Here is a 26,066-nt window from a genome sequence, read left to right as displayed (position 1 = left end):
CATGCATGCATAGATTTAGAGGCATCCAAGGACATAACTGGCAATAAAATAAAACTTCAATAAAGTAGTCAAAAAGAGAGGGAATTAGAACATAACATGAGAATATATAAAAGAGAATGAAAGAAGGCTACGGATTATAAAATTCCTACCTACATATAATTTATGTACATATTATTATATTTTATATTTATATATATCATGCAATGTCTGATGAAAGATGCGTAACAGCTAGACAATCCCGGCCACTGGCCTGATATCAACAAAATTTTGGGGCATGTTTTTGATAAATCTGCATGAAATTAAAATAAAAAATGAAAAAAGATTCTAAAAAGAAAAAAGGGTTACTCCCAATGCAACGGTCCACACGGTTCTTTCCCCTTTTTTTTTTCTCTCTTTCAAAATGGCCAAAACACAAGTGGACAATGCTATGCTGCCATTGAACCATGCCACAGTCATGAGTCCCCACAACACACTCAGCCATGCACTGTAATACTGCATTATGTCCTTCCTTTGTACACCGAGCTAACTGGCTTTCTCACGCCGTTGGATTTGGCGTCGGATTTGGTCAATTTTGGCTCCGACACCTTACCCAACGACGAGAGGAAGAGAAATACTTGTATGCTTTTAGAATTATTTAATGCAGGTTTCAGAGATATTCAGTACACTAACGAAAATCTTTCGTTAGGCCCTGAATATTTCTTAAACAAGTATATATATTTTTGAAGCGAGTGTTCGCTTCAAAAATATTTGAAGTATTTCTTGTAAGAGAAAATGAGTCAGCTCAGGGAGAAAAAAGAGTACATGTTGTGGGGTCAGTGCCTCTGACCAAAAGTTGCTGCTACCTTTGCCTTGTGGAGTTGAATTTTTTCACCTTGGTGGTGGTGGTGGTTGTTCTTTGATGGAGTGAAAGGTAAACTTGGCATTGAATTACAGTTTTACCAATCCTGAAACCTGGAACCACAGTGAATGCAACTTGTGGATCTGATTCCACTGTCTGATCTGAGCAAAGGAGCATGTCATCATTCACACTCTCCATGTACACATCAGAGAATCTGCAACCTTTTCTCACTTGGAAGATCGAAACTTGGGGCTCGAAGGAGAAGGCCAAGCAGTGTAGTATCCACACCTTCTTTGCCATCTCGGCAAATGAGCCAAAGAATGCCGTGTCCGGGAACCCTTCTCCAGAGTTCAGGAGGTTCCTCTGGCTCAGGTTGCCGAAGAATGATGATTCCATCTTGGGGTGGACTAGTTTCAAGTACTTGACCCTGCAGAATTTCGCGAAGGATGATCTTGGATTCACGGCAAGAAACTCCCTTGCTTTGGTGGATTTGAGCTCATTGAACCGAGCGAAGAAAACTTGCTGCCGTTTGTTCCGGTCTGGAAGGGATTCATTCAGGAGGGAGAAATCAGGAAAATGGAAGGAATCAAACATCTCCCTGCAAACGAAAGACTCGATCGCAAAACACTTGTGATCTTCTACAAAGTAAACCACATCTTGTTCGATTGCGTTAACCGCAGCATCAATATCCCAATCAGTAGACCTCATCTCTTCCACCAGCAGCCTTACGAAGCTTCGAATGGACCTAACAGTGCTGCGAAGAACAGTGGCGAAATGGCTGGGACTTAAACCTGAAATGTGAAGATTGTCAAGCACAGATAACTGGCCACTTTGATTCAATCTTTTCTCAATTGATTTGTTGTGCTTGTTAGCTTCATCTAGCTTCTCCTTCAGAAATATGATCTCAGATTCCTTGAGTCGCACCTGAGATTCTAACTTCTTTGCCATAATCTCATAAGTGCTTATGACACTTTGCAGCTCCTTTGATTCAGCTGCAAGGATAGCCTTCTCTGGTGAAGGATCAAATTGCTTCTTCAAGTAGCATTGCTTTAGTTCAGACAAGTGTTTGAATTCAGATACTATCAAATGATCGGCAACTTGAATTCCATCAGGGTCATACGGAGACTGAGCATATTGCAGCTGTGCATATGCAGCTTTAACCGTCGAAGTGCTCGCAAAGAGCTTTGCAAGGAGAGCTTCCATGTTCACTCTTTCTAGAAGCTCTTCATCATGGTCATCTTTGTTGAACGACTGCGACCAATTTATTGTCCCCTTGCCAATGTTTCCATCATCCTTGAGATTCGCATCAGATATAACATTCTTCAAACCATCAACCGGCGTAATCCCAATCAGTGCTCTAAGATGAAGAACCTTGGCAAAATTCCGGGCCAACTTCTTGCTTGGGGTCACCGCCGATGGATTCACCGATTCCATGTACAAAAAGTGTCACCAATATCTGAAACTCAAGATGAACAATTGTGAAATGTGTTCAGTTCAAAAGTGTACCAAAATATGCAATAGTATGATTCACAAGGAGCCACTGACAAATAATAATAAAGTTAACAAAGATGATGGTTATAATGATAAACATGTTCATGTGAACACACTATTAAAAAGAAAAGCAAAATGCTTTAACACACAGATCGAGGACTTTAATAGAGTAGAGAATTTTTCTTCTTTTTGTTCTTCATACACAAAGTCCCTTATATTATGTATGCCTACCATAAAAAGTGTCAAAAAGTGGTTGCTAACAAGAACAAATAGGAAGCAAGAGTTGAAAAAGAATATCAATGGCAAGATCTAAAGATGCATTAAAGTTCAGACTTGTAGTTTATCCAAGAAATTCTAGGCATCTTATAGTTATATTATTAAGATGAATCAGCAATTAAAATTGAAATTGGCCACTTGAAATTATCAAAAAAAACAAAGAACACTGTTTCATACGATGAAAAAGCTAAACTTTAAGCAACAATTTAATCACATCCTCCCCCAGCAAAAGGAACAAAATCATCATTTCTAAAACACTTTATTGTATGATTGATTAGACATGTTGATCATTTCTGGTTTAATTTTTTTTTTATCCCTTTAAGAGAAGGAGCGTAGGAGGAGTAGGAACATCAATCAGTCAATTAATCATGACCTATTTGTAATATGTAACAGGTCAAATAGTTTGTTCCTGTGATTCTTTGGCATGAATTAGTATGAAAGTAATCATGATTAAACACAATCACCATCACACCATTATGAAATAAATATACTAATAAGGTAAACTACAACTTTCTATGGTGACTATTCAAATGCTGCTAAATCAATGAAAAATTGACCAATGTTTTTTTTAATTTAATAAGTAAAAAAATTACATAAATATTCAATCATAAATTGCCACATCAGTAAAAACGCATTACTTCGGCGGTGTATGAAGACGTTTGTATACACTTCTCTTGTACACCTTTCACGTTTGTTATACAAATGGTCGATAAGAAGTCAGAAAAAATAAAAAATTGTTTTTTATATCACAAAAAAAAAAGTGTTCAAGAAAGGTGTAAACAAAAAATGGTTCAAATATCATTTCTAAGGGGTAAAAAGAAAAGAAAAGAATGCATCAACTCAACTTATCTACTAACTTTGAAATCTTGCAATTAAAACCATGTAATTGGATGAAAATGTAAAAGTTTATTACAATATCTTGTATCAAAATAATTTTTTTTTTCTTGTAAACACATTATAGTTGGTGACTTGGTGTGAATCATAAGACCATAGGATTCCCTGAGTAACTGCATATTCAAGATCAAAAAGATTATTATTGCTATAAAGTAAGGTAGTACTTGACATAGGCCAAAATCAAAGTGAATATCTGACAAGAACTTCCAACTTTAGCATCATTATATTTTTGAAAATTTATCAGCACATGGGAGAAAAATGCTTCATGTACCTTTACTGGGATATATTGCCTTACATACTGTAGGTGAGGCAACTATACAAAATAAATTAAACTAACTATAATAATCTAAATAAATTCTGAAATCTGTACAAATTATATCAAATAGTTTTTTGTATAAATATGTATAAGTGTTAAGTGTATGGTGGGTTCCTTTGGTGGGGTTCACATTTCAGAAAATTTCATAAAAGATATGAAGCATAAATATTTTTAAGATTCCATTGTACAAAAAGGGACAATAATTTAGGCAGAGAGACATTGGTGATGATTGTACTTAAAATTTATCAGAGACAAATTAATCTTTCAAAGGCTAGTAATGTTTCCCGTGACTAAAATCACGGTCTCTCTGAGCACCTATGCTGCCTACAACAATGGAAAATAAATAAACACTGTTGCAACAGTAACATCATTTCTTTGTTGCCCCCCACACTACTCTCTAATTTGACTGTTTTCTCCCTAAATTCAACATTTGCATAAATTCTCATTTCACACAAAATAGCTTCACATAAGTAATATCATTTCAGCATACCCATTTGTGACATACATTCACATGGCTATGATAAAAAAAAGTCAAAATCATACAAGATGAGATTCTCTAGTCTCTAGAGCTTTCAAAATCCACATTTCACCTTGTAGAGAGAATTTACCTATTTTTTTAGCATACTATTATTTTAGACATCGACATGTATAAAAATTAGTATAAAGTTTACTAGATATTAACATAGATAATAGTTATATTCTTTTTTTAAATATTAATCCTCTAAAAAGAACAATAAAAGTAGGTAGGTAGCTCAAAATATACACCCAGATAACATGCATAAAAGAGAATACAAACAAGTAAGAACTATCAAAATATAGCAACTTTAGCAAACTTTCTACTTAAACTTCCATTAGACAGATAAATCTAAAAAAGAAGGCAAATAAATCACACGGTATTACCAAAATAATGAACAAAAAGCATATTCTATTAAGCATGTCACAAAATGGAAATATTTTTTTATATCTTATTTTTCCTATACACATCACTTTATCAATATAAAATCGAGTATGGCCTCCAAGTGGCTCCCACACTCTTCCTTTAAAAGCGGAATAGAGAAAAAAAGTTGAAGTAAAAAATGCAGTAAATTGCTGTGAAAATCCCAAAAACCACAAAATTGTTGTAAGAGCTTAAAATAAACGAGAATCTGTACACACCTTGACGAAATATCACGAGAAATTGGGTGAAGAGAAACAATGTATAACTGTCAACTTCTCATTTGTGAAAACGTAAATCTCAAGAAAACATTTAAAAGATTTGCCTATGTTTGTTGTTCTCCCAAAGTACTGACCCCTCTTCAAACACAACCTTGCCTGCAACCAAACACATCCCAAGAGGAACTAAGTTAGAAGAAAACCATTAGATACACCAAAAAATCATAAATGGTATTACAGACAAGACTTTGCTCCAAACATAAACAACAACAACATAACACCAAAAAACGGGAACCCAAAATAATAATAATAATAATAATAATAATAATAATAATAATAATAATAGGGAATGATCATCAACAGTAACATCTACTTATATATAAATAAAAAAACAATAACATGAGAATCCAACTAGAAAGTCAGAAACCCCGTGTTCAAAGATGGAAACTTTACCCAAAAGGGTTAAGAAAAACGCAAGCTTTCACCTCAGGAATAGAACAGAAACGCCATGAGTGAGCGATTCATTGATTAAGTTTCTGATTAACAAAAACTTTAGTGTGAAATCCTAACAGTGAAGAAGAATGAAGGGAGCCCAACAAATGAAAAAGAACCAAAAAGGGGAAGGGGGAGCAGTGATGTTTGAGGAGTTAAATAATAACCTTTGTATCAAACCAACAAACACTTGGTGTGCGTGTGGTTGTTTTTGTAATAAACTGTTTCAATGCCAGCAAAAGATTCTGCTTTGTTTCTAAGGTACTGTGTGTGTTTCTTCTATGATGGTTCCTCTGTTTTTTGCTCTTAAGCTACGGAAAAACTTGCCCCTTGGAGAAGAGAAGAGAAGAGAGAGCAGTGGGGTTCTGAGGAAGGGAGTTTTATTACCCTTCTTCGGTTCTGAGGGACAGAAATACCACAGCTGGAGGACAGAGAAAAATTAAAAATGTATAAATATCAATGGAGAGAGAGAGAGAGAGAGAGAGAGAGAGAGAGAGATTTTCATGGAAATAGTAAGAGAGAGAAAAGAGAGACAGAGCTTGGAAACAGAGCAGAAAAAAAAAATAGGGAGAAAGCTTGGAATGACCAAAAAGGACATGGACATAAATAAAAAATAAAATAAGAAGTCCTAAATTCTGAGTAGCCATTGGGAATTTAAAACGTCACAAAGGTCGAGTCGCTTTCTGTAAATTTTATATTACATTTATACCCCTTGATAGTTGATCCTCCTGGTCCTGGACTCCTTTGTGTGCTAAATTTTCTTTAGATTTTGATTATAAAAATAAAGATAAATTATTAAAATGATATTCTATAGTTTATATTATTTACAAAAATAATTAAAAATATGAATAGTAAGTAAACTTTTTAATGATTTAAAAATGTGATAAATTAATCGTACATTAAATATATTCTAAAAAAATAAAATTCAGATTTTAATATATTTTAAATATTATTAAAAAATATAATATTTTTACTTTTAAAATTTAGTGATTTTAACTTAAGTTATTTTTTGGTAAATGACCAAATCTTTTAAAAAAATAAAAAAATTTAGAGATTGAATTTATTAATATTTATGTGTATACTTTTAAATAATTATTCAAATATTTTTATAAAAACTTAAATTAAATGTAAAAATTATTTATTAAATACAAAAATAATTTGTTTCTTAGAAAAAGAATAATATTATTTGTTTTTTCGCATTTTAAAATTATTAGAAAGCTTATTTTTTATTCATATTATTCGAAGTTATATTTTTAGCAAAATATAACATTCTAATCATTTAATCTAGGGTCTAAAATTTAGCAAAAATTTTAAAAATAGTCATAAATTTTATTTTGTTTTAATTTTGTTCTAAAAATTTTTTACTTGCATCAAATATACTTTCGACGGTTAAATTTTCAAAAAATTTAAGACCAATCTAACAATATTCTATAAAGATTATGCTTGATTTGCTTGTGTTGAGGGTTATTCTTATAAAATTATTGTTGAATTGGTCTTAATATTTTTAAAGAATTAGCCATCAAAAATATATTTTATACAAATTAAAAATTTTTGAGACAAAATTAAAATAAAATAAGAATATATTTAAAATTTTTGTCAAATTTTAAGAATAAAAAATATACTTTATCCTTTAATCTAAAAATAAATTTATTAAAACTACTTTAGTTAAGGTCTTAAAGATAATATCTTGTACAAAAAAATAAAATATCATATTAATTTATTATTATATTAATTTTTAACACAATTCCTTTTATACTGTATTTTTAACAAAATTCTTATCGTTCCTTATATTATTATGTTTTCCAAAAATATCATTTATTCAAAATTATCATTATAATTTAAATTAATTATTTTTTATGTTAAAAAATAACATTAACAATTATTTTCAGCTAAACTCGGTCTCATTTTTTTAGTACGAAATGTAACTGAGTATTATGGTATAAGAAAATGATAAAACTTAAATTTTGATTAAAATGAAACGTATATTAGTTTTACAAAAATATTATGTATATATTAAAATTAGTCATTAAAATTAATTATTATATATTTGTGTATATATATGTATTTAACTTTTTTACGTATATTTTTTTATTTTAAAGTATATTAATATTAATGATAAATTTTAATAGTTAAACTTAATTTACAATTAACATTATTATTAGTTTTATGTAAAATTAAAGTGCACTTAAACGGGAATTGTAGTATACTAGTATCTTTATTTTTCAAGAAAATGATCTAAAAATAGAGGAGATGAGAAAGTATGTTTTGAAAATAAAAAGGAGAAAAGTGTAATTTTGTTCTCTCTCGAAAATTGGAAGGATATTTTCACTCAAAAAATTTATGAATTTTCTTGAATCATAAATTAAATATCCGTCAAAGCACGGAAAATTTCTTCTTAACAAGTGGCTTAAGAATATTTTATTTCTTTTGAGCAAGTGGGTAAGTTAGGATGGCATTATTGGGATTTCACTATACCTATTGTACGATGTGATAATTATAATGTGCTTGTGGATCATCCAATCTTACATAGACCGTAGGTGGACTTCAGAAGATGAACGGCTTGATTTTAAAGACTGAAAGTTTCCGTGTTGCGCATTTATACGTAACGAGCGTACCAGTGATCTTAAGGTTGACACGTGGCATTCCGTAATTTTCTATTGGCTGATACTATTCGTTGATTATTGCGTATACCTACCATATACACAGCTTCTGCTGAATTCTGAAATTTTTTTTTGGTGACTTCTGAAATATTGTTTTGACAAGCTGTTGTTGACTGTTTAAATCAGGGGCGGAGCTAAATAAAATATTAGAGGGGGTAAAAAATATTTACAAAATAAAATAAGACTAAAATAAAATTTTAAAGAAGGCTAAACTAAAATTTACATATAATTTATATGTAAAAAATTAAAATTAAAGGATAGTTGGCCCCTTTCCTTATACCCGGCTCCGCCTCTGTGTTTAATTGTATTTCCTAATAATTGCACAATATATTTTCTGAAGATAAACATAAGAGTGAAACCTCCACTTTTTAATTTGAATATGGAAGAAAAAGTGGTGTTAGACTCAGATGTGGGGAATACAGCTGCTTTACAGTCATGTGGTGTCAGTGAATAGAACTCGGACCATGCGAGTTCTTCCTTTCATAAAAAAATTGATAACAACAAACAACTCGGAGGGTCCGTTTTCTAGCTTCTGAAATTCATATTTGCCTACCCACAAGTCGGACCATGCGATTTATTAAGCAAAATTTTAAAATCAAACAACTCGCATGGTCCGATTTGTGTACTCTGAATTTTTTCAAATTTTTTAACACAAATCGAACCCTCCGATTTGTGTACTCTGAATTTTTTTAACTTTTTAAACACAAATCGGAGGGTCCGATTTGTGTACTCCCACAATTTTAAAAAACACAAAAAATTACCATGTTAAAGTATATCACTCATTTTATTTCCATATCAAAATTTTTTAACCTGAAACCTCACCAGGCTTTAACAATTTCACAAAAATTTCTTTTCGTTCCTTAAAAAAATATAATGCCATCACGATTTTTAAGGATTAATTCTGTGAGATTTTTTGCTTCATTCTTTAATATTTTTGTCTGAAGCTAACGGATCTTACTGTTAAGTTAACGCATATCGGACAACAATTTAATTAAATAAATTATTCTCTCTTTTTTTTTTTTTCTTCTATTTTTTAAAAATCAAAACACTATCAGACCAATTTTTTTCTTTTTTTTTTAATATCATTTTCAGCCACTATTATCACTAATATCCATTACTATTTTCTGTTCTCGTTACATTAATTTATTGTCATCTTTTTTTATTATCTCTGTTTTCGTTGTATCAATCTCTTATCACCACTATTTTCTGTTCTCGTTAGTATAATTCACTGCTATCTCTTTCTACTATTTTCTATTTTTGTTACACTAACTCACTGTCACTTCTTTTAATTGAGTAATTTTATCTGTTTAAATAGTTAAATTTGGTTTGAAATATGATTTTATGATCGAGTTATCCTTTTGTGAATTTTGATGATTGAGTATGTGAAAGAGTAATTTGGTAATTATGGAATGTGTCGGTATTTTAATTTGTTCGATATAAGATTTTTTACTTGAAACGTAGATTTATAATTTAGTGTGAAACCAAATAGAGACAGGGGCAAGCTAATGAGAGAGGGATTGTGAGAATAAGGAGAAGAAAAAGGGAGAGAGGATAGCTGTGGTGGCGCTGGGATTGCCGATGGTAAACAGAGAAGTAAGGGGAGAGATATGGTTTCGTGGTTTTGGTTCGGTCACAAAGAAAAAAAATGATGAAGTAGTGTAGCGAAAACAGAAAATGGTGGTAGATATTGATGATGATGGTGGCCAAAAATGATAGAAAGAAAAAAGAGAGAATACAGAGAATAGTGATAAATCTTGGTGATGATTAAGGGCCGGATTGAAATTATACTTCGTCGATTAATTAAAAGTCGTGTTGACGTAAAAAAGATTCATTAGCTCTAAACAAAAATATTAACAGAAAAGGACAAAAATTTTACAGAATTAATCGTTAAGAACCGCGATGGTATTATACTTTTCTTAAAAGGCAAAAAGATGTTTTATAAAATTGTTAAGGGTTCAAGTAAAATTTTACTTTAAACATAATAACTACATAAGATTAGGAATTTTTATCTCGAGTCCTGAATTCTAATTAAGATTATTAATATTTTGTAAGGCTATATATGTAAGTATTGTTTGGTTTGATAGAAAATAAAAAAATTAAATAAATCATTTTTTTGTTTAAAAAAATAAAAAAAAAATTTTGTGGTTCCATCAATTTTTTTATTATAGGCAAAATAAGAAATTTTTATGTATTTTTAATATTATCTTTAGTTATATTGTTATTAACAATTATTAATATAAAATTAATTTTTAATAATTTTAATATATTATTATAATAGAGATTTATATTTAAACATTATATATATCAAATAAATAATTAAATCAAATATATATATTATAATATTTTATTTAATGATAAGAATAAATTTATTATTTCACATATAATACATATTTTAATTTACATATAATATAGATAAGGATATTAACATAATTTTATTTTGTTATGATTTTTTTTGTCATTTTTTTCTACTCAAAGAAAAAAAAATTTTATTTTCTTTTCATTTATTTTTTTTGTGTCTAAATAACACAAAAAAATTTTCACTTCTCTTTTTATTTTTTCTCTCTTATTTTTTTCTATTTTCTATTTTTCATAAATATTTTTTTATGAACAAGATGTATTTAAAAAATTTATAAAAAAGTTGAGAAGTCAAAAATATATTTAATATATAAAAAATTAAAAATTAATAGTAACAAAATTAGAAGTAATATTTAATGTGATATTTAAAATTGTTAACACTTATCAAAATAATTTAAGATCTTTAAAAATAACTAAATTGATTCTTAAATTTATAAATTGTGAATTAGCATCTCTCTAATTCTATTGATATTAATACAATGTTGACATAAAAAGTTACATTACGAACATAGCATCCCAATAAATAAAATACAATATGTTTTCTTATTACTTTAAATTATAATAGACCACTAACATAAGGTGTTTTTATATAAATAAATAAAACAAAATTATTATTTTTAAATACACGCAAAACAATTTTGTCATCAAAATGTGCAGGATCATTTTATTATTGGCACTCGTAAAATGGAATTGCACATCACTTCAGCCATAACGTCTGCAAATTAGAGAGTGGAATCAATTTTTTAGACTTGGCCACTGACGTCCGCGAAATGCGATGCTTGCAAAATAGAGCCGGCAGCCATTTTTCTACTATCGCATGCAAAATAGGCCACACCTGTCACGGTGCCTGCGAATTAGACTGTATCTGTGGTGACGCCTGCAAAATGCCATTTTCGGTTTGGGTAAAACGGCGATGCAAAATTTGAAGTAGCACTTTGAGTATATATACGCGGTGGAGGGGACCAGATCAGCGCAGAAGGAAGGAAGGTATTCATACTTGAAGTGAGTTTATGAACTGAAGGGATGAAAATCGGAGATCCTAACTTCGATGTGCACAAAAACAAGCCAAGTGGACAACCTGCAAGACATTCCGATGCTAAAGTCAATAGTATTTTAGGTGATATGGAACATGTGTCTTACTTGCTGGGTGCCCTTCACTTTTATCTTTGACCCTTTAGGTTGTACCGTTTTTCAGTATTTAGTGCTTTTAAGTTACGTCCTTAATGGCTGGATTTGGCGATTTCAGGCTTAATGGCACTACCGTTATCTTGTGTTTAATGTTATATCCTAACGTTAGATTCTTATTTAATCGTCGTTCCATTATGTTACTATTCATCCAGAACAGTGCCCCCAACTCAGATTCCTGGACCCCGGTTCTTTTGTCACGGGTATCCGAGTTTAAGATGTTGGGTTTTGCTCTTTTGATGGAATCTTAAAGGATTATTTAAGAAAACTTAATAGTTTCCTTTAGTTTCATTGTAGCAGTTATAGTCCCCTCCCCTCGTCTTGTGAACTGTCGGCCTTCTCCCACATTCTCTCTCCAGTAATAAATGCAGCATTAACTTAAGTTTAAATACAACATTTAACTTAAGTTTAAATAGGTTTTACTTGACCTTTTCTCTTTCCAAACCACTTTATTTTCAAAACCATCCTTCCAAATACGAACAATCTCCTCTTTTTCTATCTGCAAATCTCCCTTGTTGGGTTTGCTTTGCTCCTGTCGCCGTTGCATCTTTATTGTGCTAAGGAGGGTTAGTGGAATTTTTATTAGTAAATTTTGCAGCAATCATCATTTGAGGTTAGTGAAACTACCGGTCCTTCCCCCCTCCCTTTTGTGTTTTTACTAGAGTAATTTCTTTGAATCCTTGTTTGTTCTGCATGCTATCCATTTCGCTTGGCATTTTTCCTGTTTTTTCTTTGCGCCTGTTATTTCTTAATATGCTTTTTGTAGTAGGGGCACCACTGTTTTTAGTTCCCAAATAGTTGATGAATACTATTTGACCCACTCTTCGTAGTTTTTCTGCATTTTGCAAGTTCATTCTATGTTTTGAACGAGCTACAGCTATAGGACTTGTATTCTTAGGATTCTTTAATTTATGACAACGTAGTGGTGGTAACATAGTGGTGATGTCCCTGTAGGTTTTCACGATATGGCTAGGAAAAAGGTTATCGTGGGCCGAGAGTATGGCGGTGCTGCTAATTTGCCGAAATCCCATCTTGTGCCCGCTCTGGGAATGAATAGTGAGCTAGAAGTGGATATATATTCTTGGATTTTCAAGGAAGTCAAGGATACGCCTTCTACGATTACTCGTGAAGAACTTGACAATTTGAGGGAGGCTCGGGTTATCTTTGATTCCGACCTAAGCAATCTTTATGTCTTCTCTGTTCTGAGGTCTGGAGATCAGCTATGCCATATAAATGAGCATGCTGGTACCATTGTAGATTGGTTGTGAATGTACGAGATCTTGTTTTTCTGGATTGGGGTTCGCCTACACTTAGAGTCTTATTCTATTTTTTCATTCTCACTGCCCCCTTTAGCTTGCAGGGCCACAAGTTCGTCTCCTTCCGAGGTGTTCCCAATAGAAAAATATTTACTTTGTTTGAGGAATCTTATTATGGATTCAAAGAAAAAATTTTTAAGATTGAAGGGGTAGAAGGCACGACTCCATTCTTTTTTAATTTGGAGGATACCAAAAGATTTAACTTGTATTGGAATTATATGTTTCTTTACCGAAAATTCAAATTTTCGGTGTCAATGTGATGAGCGGATAATTTATACACTTTTTGGCATTGTTTTTAGTATGTTTTTGGTATGATCTAGTTAGTTTTTAGTATATTTTTATTAGTTTTTAGTTAAAATTCACTTTTCTGGACTTTACTATGAGTTTGTGTGTTTTTCTGTGATTTCAGGTATTTTCTGGCTGAAATTGAGGGACCTGAGCAAAAATCTGATTCAGAGACTAAAAAGGACTGCAGATGCTGTTGGATTCTGACCTCCCTGCACTCGAAGTGGATTTTCTGGAGCTACAAAAGCCCAATTGGCGCGCTCTCAACGGCGTTGGAAAGTAGACATCCTGGGCTTTCCAGCAATATATGATAGTCCATACTTTGCCCAAGATTTGATGGCCCAAACCGGCGTTCAAAGTCACCTCAAGAAATCCCAGCGTTAAACGCTGGAACTGGCACCCAAATGGGAGTTAAACGCCCAAACTGGCATAAAAGCTGGCGTTTAACTCCAAGAAGAGTCTCTACACGAAATTGCTTCATTGCTCAGCCCAAGCACACACCAAGTGGGCCCGGAAGTGGATTTTTATGTCATTTACTCATTTCTGTAAACCTTAGGCTACTAGTTTTCTATAAGTAGGACCTTTTGCTATTGTATTAAAGGGAGATCTTTTGGACATCTAGTTCTTAGATCATTGGGAGGCTGGCCATTCGGCCATGCCTAGACCTTATGCTTATGTATTTTCAACGGTGGAGTTTCTACACACCATAGATTAAGGTGTGGAGCTCTGCTGTACCTCGAGTATTAATGCAATTACTATTGTTCTTCCATTCAATTCCGCTTGTTCTTGTTCCAAGATATCACTTGTTCTTCAACTTGATGAATGTGATGATCCGTGACACTCATCATCATTCTCACTTATGAACAAGGTGACTGACAACCACTTTTGTTCTACAAGCAACCAAGGCTCTAGTGAATATCTCTTGGATTCCTGATTGCACGATGCATGGTTGATCGCCTGACAAACGAGCCAACCATTCCGTGAGATCAGAGTCTTCGTGGTATAGGCAGGACCTGATGGCGGCATTCAAGAGAATCCGGAAGGTCTAAACCTTGTCTGTGGTATTCTGAGTAGGATTCAATGACTGAATGACTGTGACGTGCTTCAAACTCCTAGCAGGCGGGGCGTTAGTGACAGACGCAAAAGTATCGATGGATATTATTCCGGCCTGACCGAGAACCGACAGCTGAATTCCGCTATGCTGTGACAAGAGCATATGCAATCGCTTTCACTGAGAGGATGGGAGGTAGCCATTGACAACGGTGAAACCCTACACGAGCTTGCCATGGAAAGGAGTAAGAAGGATTGGATGAAGACAGTAGGAAAGCAGAGAGACGGAAGGGAAGGCATCTTCATGCACTTATCTGAAGTTCCTACCAATGAATTACATAAGTATCACTATCTTTATCTTTTATGTTATTTTCGTTCATCACCATATACATTTGAGTCTGCCTGACTAAGATTTACAAGATGACCATAGCTTGCTTCATACTAACAATCTCCGTGGGATCGACCCTTACTCACGTAAGGTATTACTTGGACGACCCAGTGCACTTGCTGGTTAGTTGTGCGAAGTTGTGTAATGCCATGGGATTGAACTACCAAGTTTTTGGGGTTCATGACCGGGGATTATGAGAGTTGTGAAAAGTATTGTTCACAATTTCGCGCACCACAATGCTAGCAAACTTTTAAGTATCAATTTGTTAACGATGTTGTGGAATGAGCATCCCCTAGTTTTAAGGGACATTCTCATAAACGAACAATATGCTCAAAGCACTATTAGTAAGTTTTGTATCCATAGTCTCTTTAGTTTATACTTGATGATTTCGTATTACTAACGATTTTCTATTTCAGTTGATATGGCTGGGGGACTTGCCTCTATCACCAAAATGAAGAGAAGGTTGTCAAGTCAACCCTCAATCAATGTTGGTGGTGATCAAGTTTCCTCTTCCACCACTATCAGCCGCCAAACACAACCTCGTAGGTTTAGGGAAAGTGGGGAGGGAAGGGGTCCCGAGGTCGAGGTTCATGACCTGGAAGGAGATTCCCCAGTTCGTTCTCCTTCAAGAAAAAACAAAAAGGAACTGGTAAGGATGATGTTAATATTTCGTCTCTCTCATCACTCAGGCATGTTTTAGACAAAGGATTCCGAGCTTCTGACTTCGTGGACCAACATTTCATGAATGAGAAAACGAAGTTAGTGCTTGCCAAGATATCCCTGGAGGACACCCTTTCCTGAGTCCAAAGAATGCTTCTTCAATCGGCGACATATGTTTGTGATGCCGAGATAAAAATTGGCAACCTCCGTGCCAACTTTCTATCCAAAGATTAGGTAATTACTGATGCCAACTCTCAAATTTAGAAATTGAATTCTACAGTTATATCTCTTCTGGAGAAGCAGACTTCCCTTGAGGCTGAAGTGAAAACTCTAAAGGAGGCCAAAGATACTTCTGACTTGAGAGGAAACAACTTGAAGAAGCAAGTTTTCGAGCTGATTGGAAGGATTGATGGGCTTGAGCTCTCAGTAAGAAAGGTGGAGCAAGCTGCCGTAGATGGGTTTTCGATGCAGAGCGAAACATTTTTGACTAGATCAAATTGAGGGCTCGCGACTTGGATGTCTCCGAAGTTGATGCCTTCAAAAAGGTGGTGGATGGTAAGGTTGTTTCTATTTTGTAATTTTGAACTTATTTTGCTAAGTGTTGTGAACTTGGTAGTACAAATTTTTGTACTTTTGATAGCACTTTTTCCCGTTTGTTGTCGGAACCGCTTTTATACGCTCCCATTATGCTGGGGACTAACATATGACTCTTAACGTTTTACCATTTTGATTAAATATTAGTTTCTATTTAACCATTTTTGAGCTTTTAATTACAACCCAAATTTGATTTTTATACTGGTGAAAAAGCTTAGCACAACTTATTCATAACATAAAATTCTGTATTGGAAATCTATGTTTTAACATAACACGAAGTTGTGAATAGAACTAGTTGCAAATAAAACTTGTTTGCTAAATACAAATGAGGCATCATTAAAAACCTAGATGCCTATGAAAAGAGTGCCCTTATTCTATTCATAGCCAAAAGATTTCTAAGAATAATACCTCTTCAAATGAGTCACATTTCAAGATCTCGGGACCTCGGAACCATCCAATGCTTCAAGCTTGTATACTTTCTTTCCCAATACTTCTTTAATCTTGAAGGGTCCTCACTAGGTCGGAGCTAGCTTTTCTCGAACTCTTGAGGTTCCAGCATTAACTTGTCTTAACACTAGGTCCCCAACTTGAAAGCTTCTAGATCGAACTCTGGAATTGTATCTTTTGGTCACTTTTTGCTTTAAAGCTTGCTCAGCTAAGTTAGCTATATTTTTTATTTCATTAATTAGGTCCAAGCTTTCATGAGTTACTGAGGTTCCCAGAAGCATTCTTGGACTTGGCTTCCTGAGTTCTACTGAAATTACCGCCTCATCACTAGGTGAGTCTGAAAGGCATTTCTTTGGTGGTGCATTGTACTGTAATTCAGTATGACCATAACACTGACCACACATCGTCAGCCCAAGAACCTGGGCACTCATCCAATATTTTCTTTAACCTATTTAAAATCACTTTATTAACAGCTTTGAATTCTCCATTTGCCTGCGGGTGCTCCACTGAGGCAAATATTTGCCGAATTTCTAAGCCGGACAACAGTTTCCAAAACCTTGAGTCTGTGAATTGGGTCCCATTATCCATGATAATAGATTCGAGGATCTCAAATATTGCAATGATTTCTCTCCAAACAAACTTTCGATATTGAGCGAAACTAATACTAGACAGAGCAATGACTTCAATCCACTTGGTAAAATAATCTATGGCAACCATAAGACATTTTACCTGGCCCAGTCCCTGTGGGAAAGGCCCCAATAATCCAAGCCTGATTTGGCAAATAGTCTTGTCGGGATAACGGATACAAGCTCGTGAGGAGGTGCTTGGTGGAAGTTTCCATGTAGCTGGAATCTGTCACATTTTTTCACATATTCTATGATATCCTTAATGAGAGTGGGCTAGTAATACTCGACTTGGATGACCTTCTGAGCCAATGACTTTTCTCCCAAATGATGTCCACAACAACCCTCATGTACTTCCTGCAACACATACATTATTTGTTGGTCATTTAAACATTTTAACAATGGTTGAGACATGCCCCTTTTGTACAGCTTTCCATTTATCATGGTATATTCGACTGCTTTAAGTCGTAACTTTTTCGCTTCTTGAGGATCACTAGGCAAGGTCCCATGTTCTAGGTGTGTGCAAATTGGGTTCATCCAAGTATTAAAATTGGAGGAACAGAAAATCGGGACGTCGGATTTTGTTACAGTAGGTTTCGTAAGCACCTCCTGTATTAGATTACGGTTTCCTATTCCAGGTTTAGTACTTGTGAGTTTGGACAGCACATCAGCTCGTATATTCTATTCTCTAGGCACATGCTTGATTAAAAAGAATAAAAGAATTATACCTCTTGTTGTACTTTTTTTATGTACTGTTGCGATAGCGGATTCCGTGCCTGGTATTCTCCATTAATTTAGGATGTCACCAATTATGAATCGCTGAATACGATCACTTCTGTAGCTCCGACATCCCGAGCCAACACCAACCTACAAGTAAGGCTTCACACTCAACCTGATTATTTGAGATAGGAAAATCAAATTTGATAGAGGTCTCGATCACCATATCCTCACCCTTAGTTTGGATGAGGTCAGCTCCTCCATACCTGACATTGGAAGCTCCATCCACATGAAACTCCTATATCGGTATGTCAAAGGCTGGGTGCGTCATTTTGGCTAGAAAATCTACCATCGCTTGGGCCTTAGTGGTGGAGTGTGGTTCATAACGTACATCGAACTGAGATAGCTCAATGGACCAATTAATCATCCAACCTGCCAGGTTGGGCTTTTGTAAAATTTTTTTGATCGGTTGGTTGGTTCGCATTATTACCAAATAACTTTGAAAGTATTGGTGCAATCGATGAGACGATGTGAGTAGAGAAAACGCAAGTTTTTTCATCTTTGAATATCATAGTTCAGGTCCTTGAAGAACTTTGCTAACAAAATACATGGGACGCTGATGCTTATCTTGATCCTCTAGAACCAAGGTCGAAGTCAGGGTTTTTTTGATCACGCATAGGTACAAGAACAAAGGTTATCCATGTTCCGGCTTTACTAAGATGGGAGGAGATGAGAGCAAGTTTTTAAAATGTTGAAAAGCTGCCTCACATTTCTCGATCCAAAAAAATTTCACATCCTTTTTTTATTAATTAAAAAAATAGTTTGGCTTTTATTGCAGAAGCCCCTAAAATCTTGACAATGCGACTTACCGACCTGTGAGCTTTTGAACTTCTTTAAGATTTTGAGGGCTCGACAAGTCTAGAATTGCCCAACATTTCTCAGGATTAGCTTTTATGCCTCTTTGAGTGACCATAAACCTCTTTGAGTGGTCCATCTCGTAAGCGCCTCATTTCGCGAATGTCAGTGGTAGGTCCAAAAGGCTTATTCCAATTAGCGGGTGCCATGACCAAAGTGAGGTGCAATTCCATTTCGTGAGTGCCAATCGTAATATAGTCCTATGCATTTGGGGACAAATTTTTTTTTTTAGATATTTAAAAAAATAATTATTTTGTTTTATTTATTATATAAAAAAGCCACTGTCATAACATGTAGCTTTATAAATATATAATGTATAGAAAAAGTTTTAATTGTTTTAAAAATATCAGTATTTCAATAATTTTAGTAGTTGATTTAATTTATATATTTTATAATTAAATTAAAAAATTTAAGAAACCAATTATAATATAAGACAACTAAATTCACTTCTTTTTATTTTTTATTTTAAAATTTTAAAAATTAAAATAGTGAGAAGTTGTTTTTTATTTTATTTTATAAAAAAATTGTTTTTTAACTAGTTGGTTGAAGTTAACTTCATTCTAGTTGATTCCTTAACAAAATCGTTAAAATTAATAATTGAAATACTAGAATATTAATATTTTTAGAATATTTAAAAAATTTTCTTACGTAAATATAACTTTTTAATAAAATATTATGTATATATGCTAATCAAATGACCTAAAATTATGGTTTTTGCAGGTTTAGACCAGTTTGGATAAAATTTTTAAATAATTTTTTTTAAAAAAAGAGTTTAAAATATAAAAAATAGCAACTTATAAATAAGTTATTTTGTATTTAAATTTTTAGTTATAGAAATATTTATTTTAAAATTGTAACATTTGAATAAATTACTCAAAAAATATAATTTTTTTACTCAAAAGAATGGATATTAAAATAACGATAATAACAAATATTTTTTAATATTAAATGTTGATTTTATATAACTTAATCTCACTTGTTTTTAAATTGTTTATACTCATAATTCAAACCAGTTTTTTTCAAGAACTTTATTTTTAAATTTGCTCAACTAGTTTTGTTAAAATGTGTTCCACGTCTATTTTCAATCACCATCTCTTTGCATATTTTCATGAATATAATAGTATTTGTTCATTCCAATCAGTTTTAAATTTTCTTCCGAACTTGCCACTTTCATGAATTTATTGAGGAAGAATATAAAAAAAAAGTAAACAAATATTTCGTACATGAAGAGATACATAAAAAAAGTGGAGAGATATTGCAAAATAAAGGAATGACCATATTAAAAAAAAAGTGAATACCCAATCCGATCTCTGACAATTACCTCGAAAGGACTACGAGATTCAAATAAAAAAAATTCAACCCGGTCCATGAACTTTATTTTTATAGGACTGATTAGTTCCTATGCAAAAAATAAAAAAAACCACTGACACGGGGACTAATCAGTCCCATAAAAGTAAAACTATGGACCGAGTTGGGTGTTTTTTTTGTTAAGGGTCCGTTGTCTTTCAAGATAAATATCAGGGATCATTTAGGATTTTTCTAAAAAAAAATGGTAGAAGTGCGTGAAAATGGTGAAAGACGAGTACTTCTATCAGATGAAACATTGCATGAAAATGATAATGGATGGCTAATATTTCTAGCAGAAATAGAAAATATTTTTCACAAAATCAAGAATAAAAATAGTACAAGGATCTCTTCTATTTTGAAATCAAAGATTTTTTTAATGGAAGTGATAAAATAATTTCTAAAAGAAAAAAAAAGTCATATTTTTCTATTTCTTCAAAAATTCTCAATTAACTTCTTGAAAATTTAAAAGCGTTTCTAAAAAATGATACTAAACACGCATAATATAATTTTTTGTAATCCAAAAATCTTGGCATAATTTTATTTTCTCGATTTACTACAATAATTAAGCTTAAATGCTAGATTAATAGGTTAAATGGTAATTATATTTGGCCAACAAAAAAATATTTATGCATTATTAAAAAAATAGTAATTTTTAATACTTTTTATTATTACTTAATTAATATAAATATTAAATTATTTTTAATAAATAAATTTTATTAATTTATATATATATATATATATTTTAAAACATATGTATACAAATTATATTAATTTATATATAAAATTTTATAAATATAAGTACAAATTATTATATATTTTTTAATGTATAATATTTATAAATATGTGTGTAAATATTTTTACTAACATTTATCATTCATAATTTTTTTTTGGTGATTTAAAAAAAATAAACAACAACTAAAATAGAAAAAATAAATAAGAAACTGCTTAGAAAAGTTAATCCCGCTAAATACTACTTTCAAACTTCTTCCAAGGCAACGAAAGCTCCACTTGGGAGAAATGGTCTTCATTGCAGTCTTTGCTATGATGTCTGCTACTGTATTTGCATTTTTCAAGATCAACCGGAGATCAGCACACCATTTCCAAGACATGATATCTCGGATTTTGAACACCAAAGGATCAATAAACCCAGAGTAATCCTGTAAATTATTGACAATAGTAAAAGCCTCCACACAGTCTATCTCACATATAATGTCTCTTTGTCCCAAGTCTCATGCTAAAAGAAAGCCTTTTCAAATAGTAAACAACTCTCCTTGCAAAATGCTACGACTCTCAATTGTTCCCAAATAGCCTTGTTGCCACCTTTTCTTCCAATCTCTGCTAACACAAGCAAAACCAACTCGAGCACCATTACCAGGATAGCTAGCAATTTAGCATCACAATTAATCTTAAAGATACCCACTGAAGAGGGAATCCAAGAGCCACTAATGGTGGAGGAGATAAACAGTCGTTGCAACTCAAAAATATTTCGGAACTCTTTTTTCAAGGACAAAGCCATACCAATCACCTTGTCTATGGTCCAATGCTCGTAAGGATGAAAGATCTCGTTATTCCTTGAATGCCAAATCCACCAGAGACCAGAAAAGAATCTAAAGGGATGCTGTTTGCTATTATGTAAGAACCAACTCATCAAATCCACTGGTTGATCGGAGATCCCTAAAGCTTGCCAAACTAGTTGGACTTTTTTGGACAATTCCAAATACAATGTAAAACCGATTCTTGACCTGAGAAACACTATGGACAGCTATCCGTGTGTGAAATGCCCCTCGTAAAACGAAATGCAGCAGTAGGAAGAGCCTTTCGAAGACATAGCCTGACAAAAAATTTGTGCTTTTCCAGAATATGTTGACGCCAAAGCCAAAGCCAATTACCCCTATCCTCCCAACTAAACATCTTCTTACTGAGTCACAAATAACCACTACGAGCATCATAATCCTTTGAAGCCGTACCAGTCTAACACCAACCGACCTTTGAACCAGCTTGAACATCCGAATTGTAAGAGTTAATGTTGCTCTGCAGAGACTGATGCAGAGGAAAATAGATATTCTCAAGGTTCCACTATCTAGATGACTAAAGATCTAAGATCCTGATATCTAAATTAGAAATGTGAACATATTCCATCTTCTGACGCAGTCATCCCTCTCTTCTCCATTTTATCATTCATAATTAAGCTTAAAAAAATTCGCATCTCTAAATTATTTTTAACATTTTTTCATAAAGTAATGTTATATTTTAACTTAAAAACATTTTAGAATACGTTTCTTATGTAGCAAGTATATAGTCGGAGTAAATCTCCATAGTGGTCCCCGAGATTGACGCTGTGCACCAAAATTGTCCATGAGATTCTAATTGCACAAATTACATCTCCGGGATTGGAAAAATTGCACCATAGTAGTCCCTGACCCGTTTTCCGTTAACGACGCGCTGACGTGGCTTAATGACGTGGATCTTTGGTGACATGTGTCACCTCATGGTTTGGCCACGTGTCACCTCATGATGATGTGTCGATCAACGATATGTGACATGCTGACATGGATGTGTATACCATGTGTCACAATGCTATTTTGCCACGTGTCAAATTATGCCACGTCTCGCAATATTATTTGTCCACGTGTCATCCACTATGTCATTATTACATGTGCACCAAATTGGTCTTTTACTTTGTATCAAATGACTCATTTTAGTCCCTGAAATTGAATGTCGTACACCAAATTAGTCCCTTCATCAGTTTTTTCTCATTTTTTTTATAAATTTAAAATTCTCAATATTTTTTTATACACTAATTTTAATTATATTTTTTATTATACATATTTTATAGGGCAATTTACTCAATTAAAATAGGTGTGAAGATTCTTTACTCAAATGCAATATTTTCAATTCGTTTACGTGAGTGTTCTTTTTGGTTATTATGTAAACCATGGAATATGCATAATAAAAATTAATAAAGTAGACAAATAGTTGAAAAAAGAGAATGGAATAACAAAGAAGACGAAGTAATTGGAAGTTATGCGAAATAGGAATAAGAAAACATAAACTGTGGTAGCCAACCAGGTTTTATGCTCATAGCTTTTCTTCATAAACCGTGGTGACCAAGCACGGTTTCTAGTAGCATTTTTTTTTCATAATCCGTGGTAAGCAGTCGCGGTTGATGTGCAACGTTTCCTAAATGTAAACCGTACCAACCTCCCACGGTTTATGCACAAATTGAAAACCGTGGTTACCTACCACGATTTACATAATAACCGGACACTCACCTAAACAAATTGAAAATGTTGCATTTGAGTAAAGAATTTTCACACCCATTTTAATTGAGTAAATTGCCCTATTTTATAATAAATTTTTTAATTAATAATGTTAACTTGTATCATTAGAGTACATGTTAACTAAAACCAAAATTTTATTATTGCTTCTTGTATTTATTTGTATCTGTTTTAATACTATTCAAGTCATGGTTAAAATAAGTACTTATATTGATTAATAGTGTAATATATGAAAAAGTCACCTAACTAAGTTATAGATAAAATGAATTATTATAATCAAAAGTATAAATCTATCTTATTAATTTAGTGAGAAGTTAATTATATGGAAAATCAGACATTCTTAAAATGGATGGAAATAATGAATTTATATTAGTTAATAAGTACCTTATCAAGTATTCCTAAAATATTTATTAAAGTGTTAAATATTAAAAAAATTATATTAATGAATATTATTATACTCTTAACTTGCACTCTTTATTAAATCAATATCAATATGTCACATAATTTTTTTAATAAAATATTGTAGAAAAAAATTATATAATTAAAACTAATATTTTAAAAATATTTTATAAAAACACTTGTATTTAAATAACTTGTGAAAAGATAAAATTAAAATTAGTGTATTTAAATATATAATGAGAATTTTAAATTTATAAAAAAAATGAGAAAAAACTGATGAAGGGACTAATTTGGTGCACGGCATTTAATTTTAGGGACTAAAATGAATCATTTGAAGCAAAGTAAGAGACCAATTTGGTGCACATGTAACAATGACATATTGGATGAAACATGGACAAATAACATTGCGACACGTGGCATACCCATCCATGTCAGCATGCCACGTGTCATTGACCAACATGTCATCATGAGGTGACACGTGGCCAAACCAAAAGGTGACACGTGTCACCAAAAGTCCACGTTATCAAATTATGTCAGCACGTTATTAACGAAAAATAGGTCAAAGACTATTATAATACAATTTTTTTAATTTCAGAGACATAATTAATATAATTAAAATCTCAGAAATGATTTTAATATACAACGTCAATCTCGAAGACCACTGAAAATTTACTCTGCATAGTCGTTTGCTTGCTAAATATGTGAAATCGTTGCTTTTATAACGAAAAAACTGCATATACATGTAAATATAAAATTTATTTTATTTATTTAAAAAATTTCACGTATGATAATGTTTAATTCTTTATTCAAAAGTAATTGTCCAAAACAAAAGGAATACATATTAATATAATAAATATTCTCTACGTATAAAGTCATTTATATATATATAACAAATCTCTTTAACCTAATTCACCCCACGTATCATTATCTAACCAACGTTTCAATCAACGTGCGAATATATAACTGTTTTTTTCGAAAGAAGAAAAGTTATGAGACGATAAAGTAAGAAGGAGAAGATGAAGAAAAAGAAGAGGAAAAGGAAGTGAGTTTTAAATTATACATAATTTATTAGAAAAATAACACCAAAAATTTTTTAACCGTAATATAGGAAGTTTCTTAATTTTGATATTGAAATTTCTTAATCATGATACAGATTCTTGTTACGAGAGTAAAACAAAAATTATGAGAATGTTAAAGGATGATGATGATGAGAGTTTTGAATTGTATATAATTTATCAGAAAAACAGCACTGAAAAATTTTAATCATAGCACAGAAAGTTTATTAATTTTTATACTAAAACTTCTCAACCATGATATAGTTTTTTTTAATTGTGTTATTTTTAACTAAATGATGTATTTTTTTTAATCATTGAACTAGCTAGTTATGTAGTATTGAACTCATATATAAAAAGACTAGTCATTCTTATGTCATTTATAACAAATTGATGTATTTTTTAATTGAGTGAGTTAAGGTTTTAAATTTGTCCTTCTTTAAAAATTTCTTGTGTCATTTACTAAAAATTCATGTGTCATTTTTAACTAAATGACGTATTTTGTTATCACTGAATTGATTTAGTGGTATTGAATTAATATATAAGAGATTTAGTTATTTTTGTGTCGTTTGCAACAATTTGATGTGTCTTTTGAATCTAGAACACATTTAAATGTATTTTATTAGTTGAGTAAATCGATTTTGGACTTGTAGTCTTTTAAAAAATTTTTATATTATTCATCAAAAATTTTGTTGTCATTCATAAAAAATTCTTTTGTCATTTATAATTAAATAATGTGTTTTTGTTATTATTAAATTAATTAGGTGATATTTAGTTAAGAAGAAGAAGAAGAAGATAATGATGATGATGATGATGATAATGATATAATAAAAGAGGATGAGGAAAGAAAAGAAAGAGAAGAAATAAAATGAAAAAAGAAGGAGAAAAAAATGGTGAGGATGAAGCCTGGTTACAAAGAAAGGGCAACGATCCTATAAATTTTAATTTTTTCATATAAATTATATATGAATTTTAGTTAGCTCTTCTAAATTTTTTATTTTAGTCTTATTTATTATGAAATTAATTTTGGTTCTTCTATAATGTTTTATCTAACTCTTCACTTGGAGGTGATAGTAGTGACGATGACGACAACAATAACAAAAGAAGAAAAGAAGAAAAAAAAGAAAAAAAAGAAGTGTGTATGAAGAAAAAGTAACATGCATACAGTAATTTAGTTAGATTTAGTTAAAAAATTATTTGATTGTCTAATTTTTCTGTTTATAAAATTAACTTATAATAAATAAATAGACATAATTAATTATAATTTAATTATTTTAATTAACTTTTTAATATATATGTCTATAATTCTTTCTTAAAATATAACATATATGTATAA

The 26,066-nt window shown here is 32.0% G+C and overlaps 1 protein-coding gene across 2 annotated transcripts; it reads right to left on the bottom strand.

Annotated features, from left to right (window-relative positions):
- Nucleotides 1-229: 229 nt before the first annotated feature.
- LOC130940939 (protein GRAVITROPIC IN THE LIGHT 1-like) lies at nt 230-5,972 on the bottom strand. Of its 2 annotated transcripts, XM_057869233.1 has the most exons (4): nt 5,627-5,972; nt 5,421-5,503; nt 4,971-5,126; nt 230-2,294 (listed from the first exon to the last, which is right to left on the bottom strand). In XM_057869233.1, the coding sequence occupies exon 4, from the start codon at nt 2,270-2,272 to the stop codon at nt 839-841; it is 1,434 nt and encodes a 477-aa protein (XP_057725216.1). In that variant the 5' UTR covers nt 2,273-2,294; nt 4,971-5,126; nt 5,421-5,503; nt 5,627-5,972; the 3' UTR covers nt 230-838. The 2 variants fall into 2 exon arrangements, with proteins under 2 accessions (XP_057725216.1, XP_057725215.1); XM_057869232.1 differs by lacking the exon at nt 5,421-5,503.
- Between the last annotated feature and the right edge of the window lie 20,094 nt (nt 5,973-26,066).

Source organism: Arachis stenosperma, chromosome 7 (genome assembly GCF_014773155.1).
Source record: "Arachis stenosperma cultivar V10309 chromosome 7, arast.V10309.gnm1.PFL2, whole genome shotgun sequence".
Classification (NCBI taxonomy): domain Eukaryota; kingdom Viridiplantae; phylum Streptophyta; class Magnoliopsida; order Fabales; family Fabaceae; genus Arachis; species Arachis stenosperma.
The sequence above is the reverse complement of the archived record's forward strand: the minus strand, read 5'-3'. Positions and strand labels throughout refer to the sequence as shown.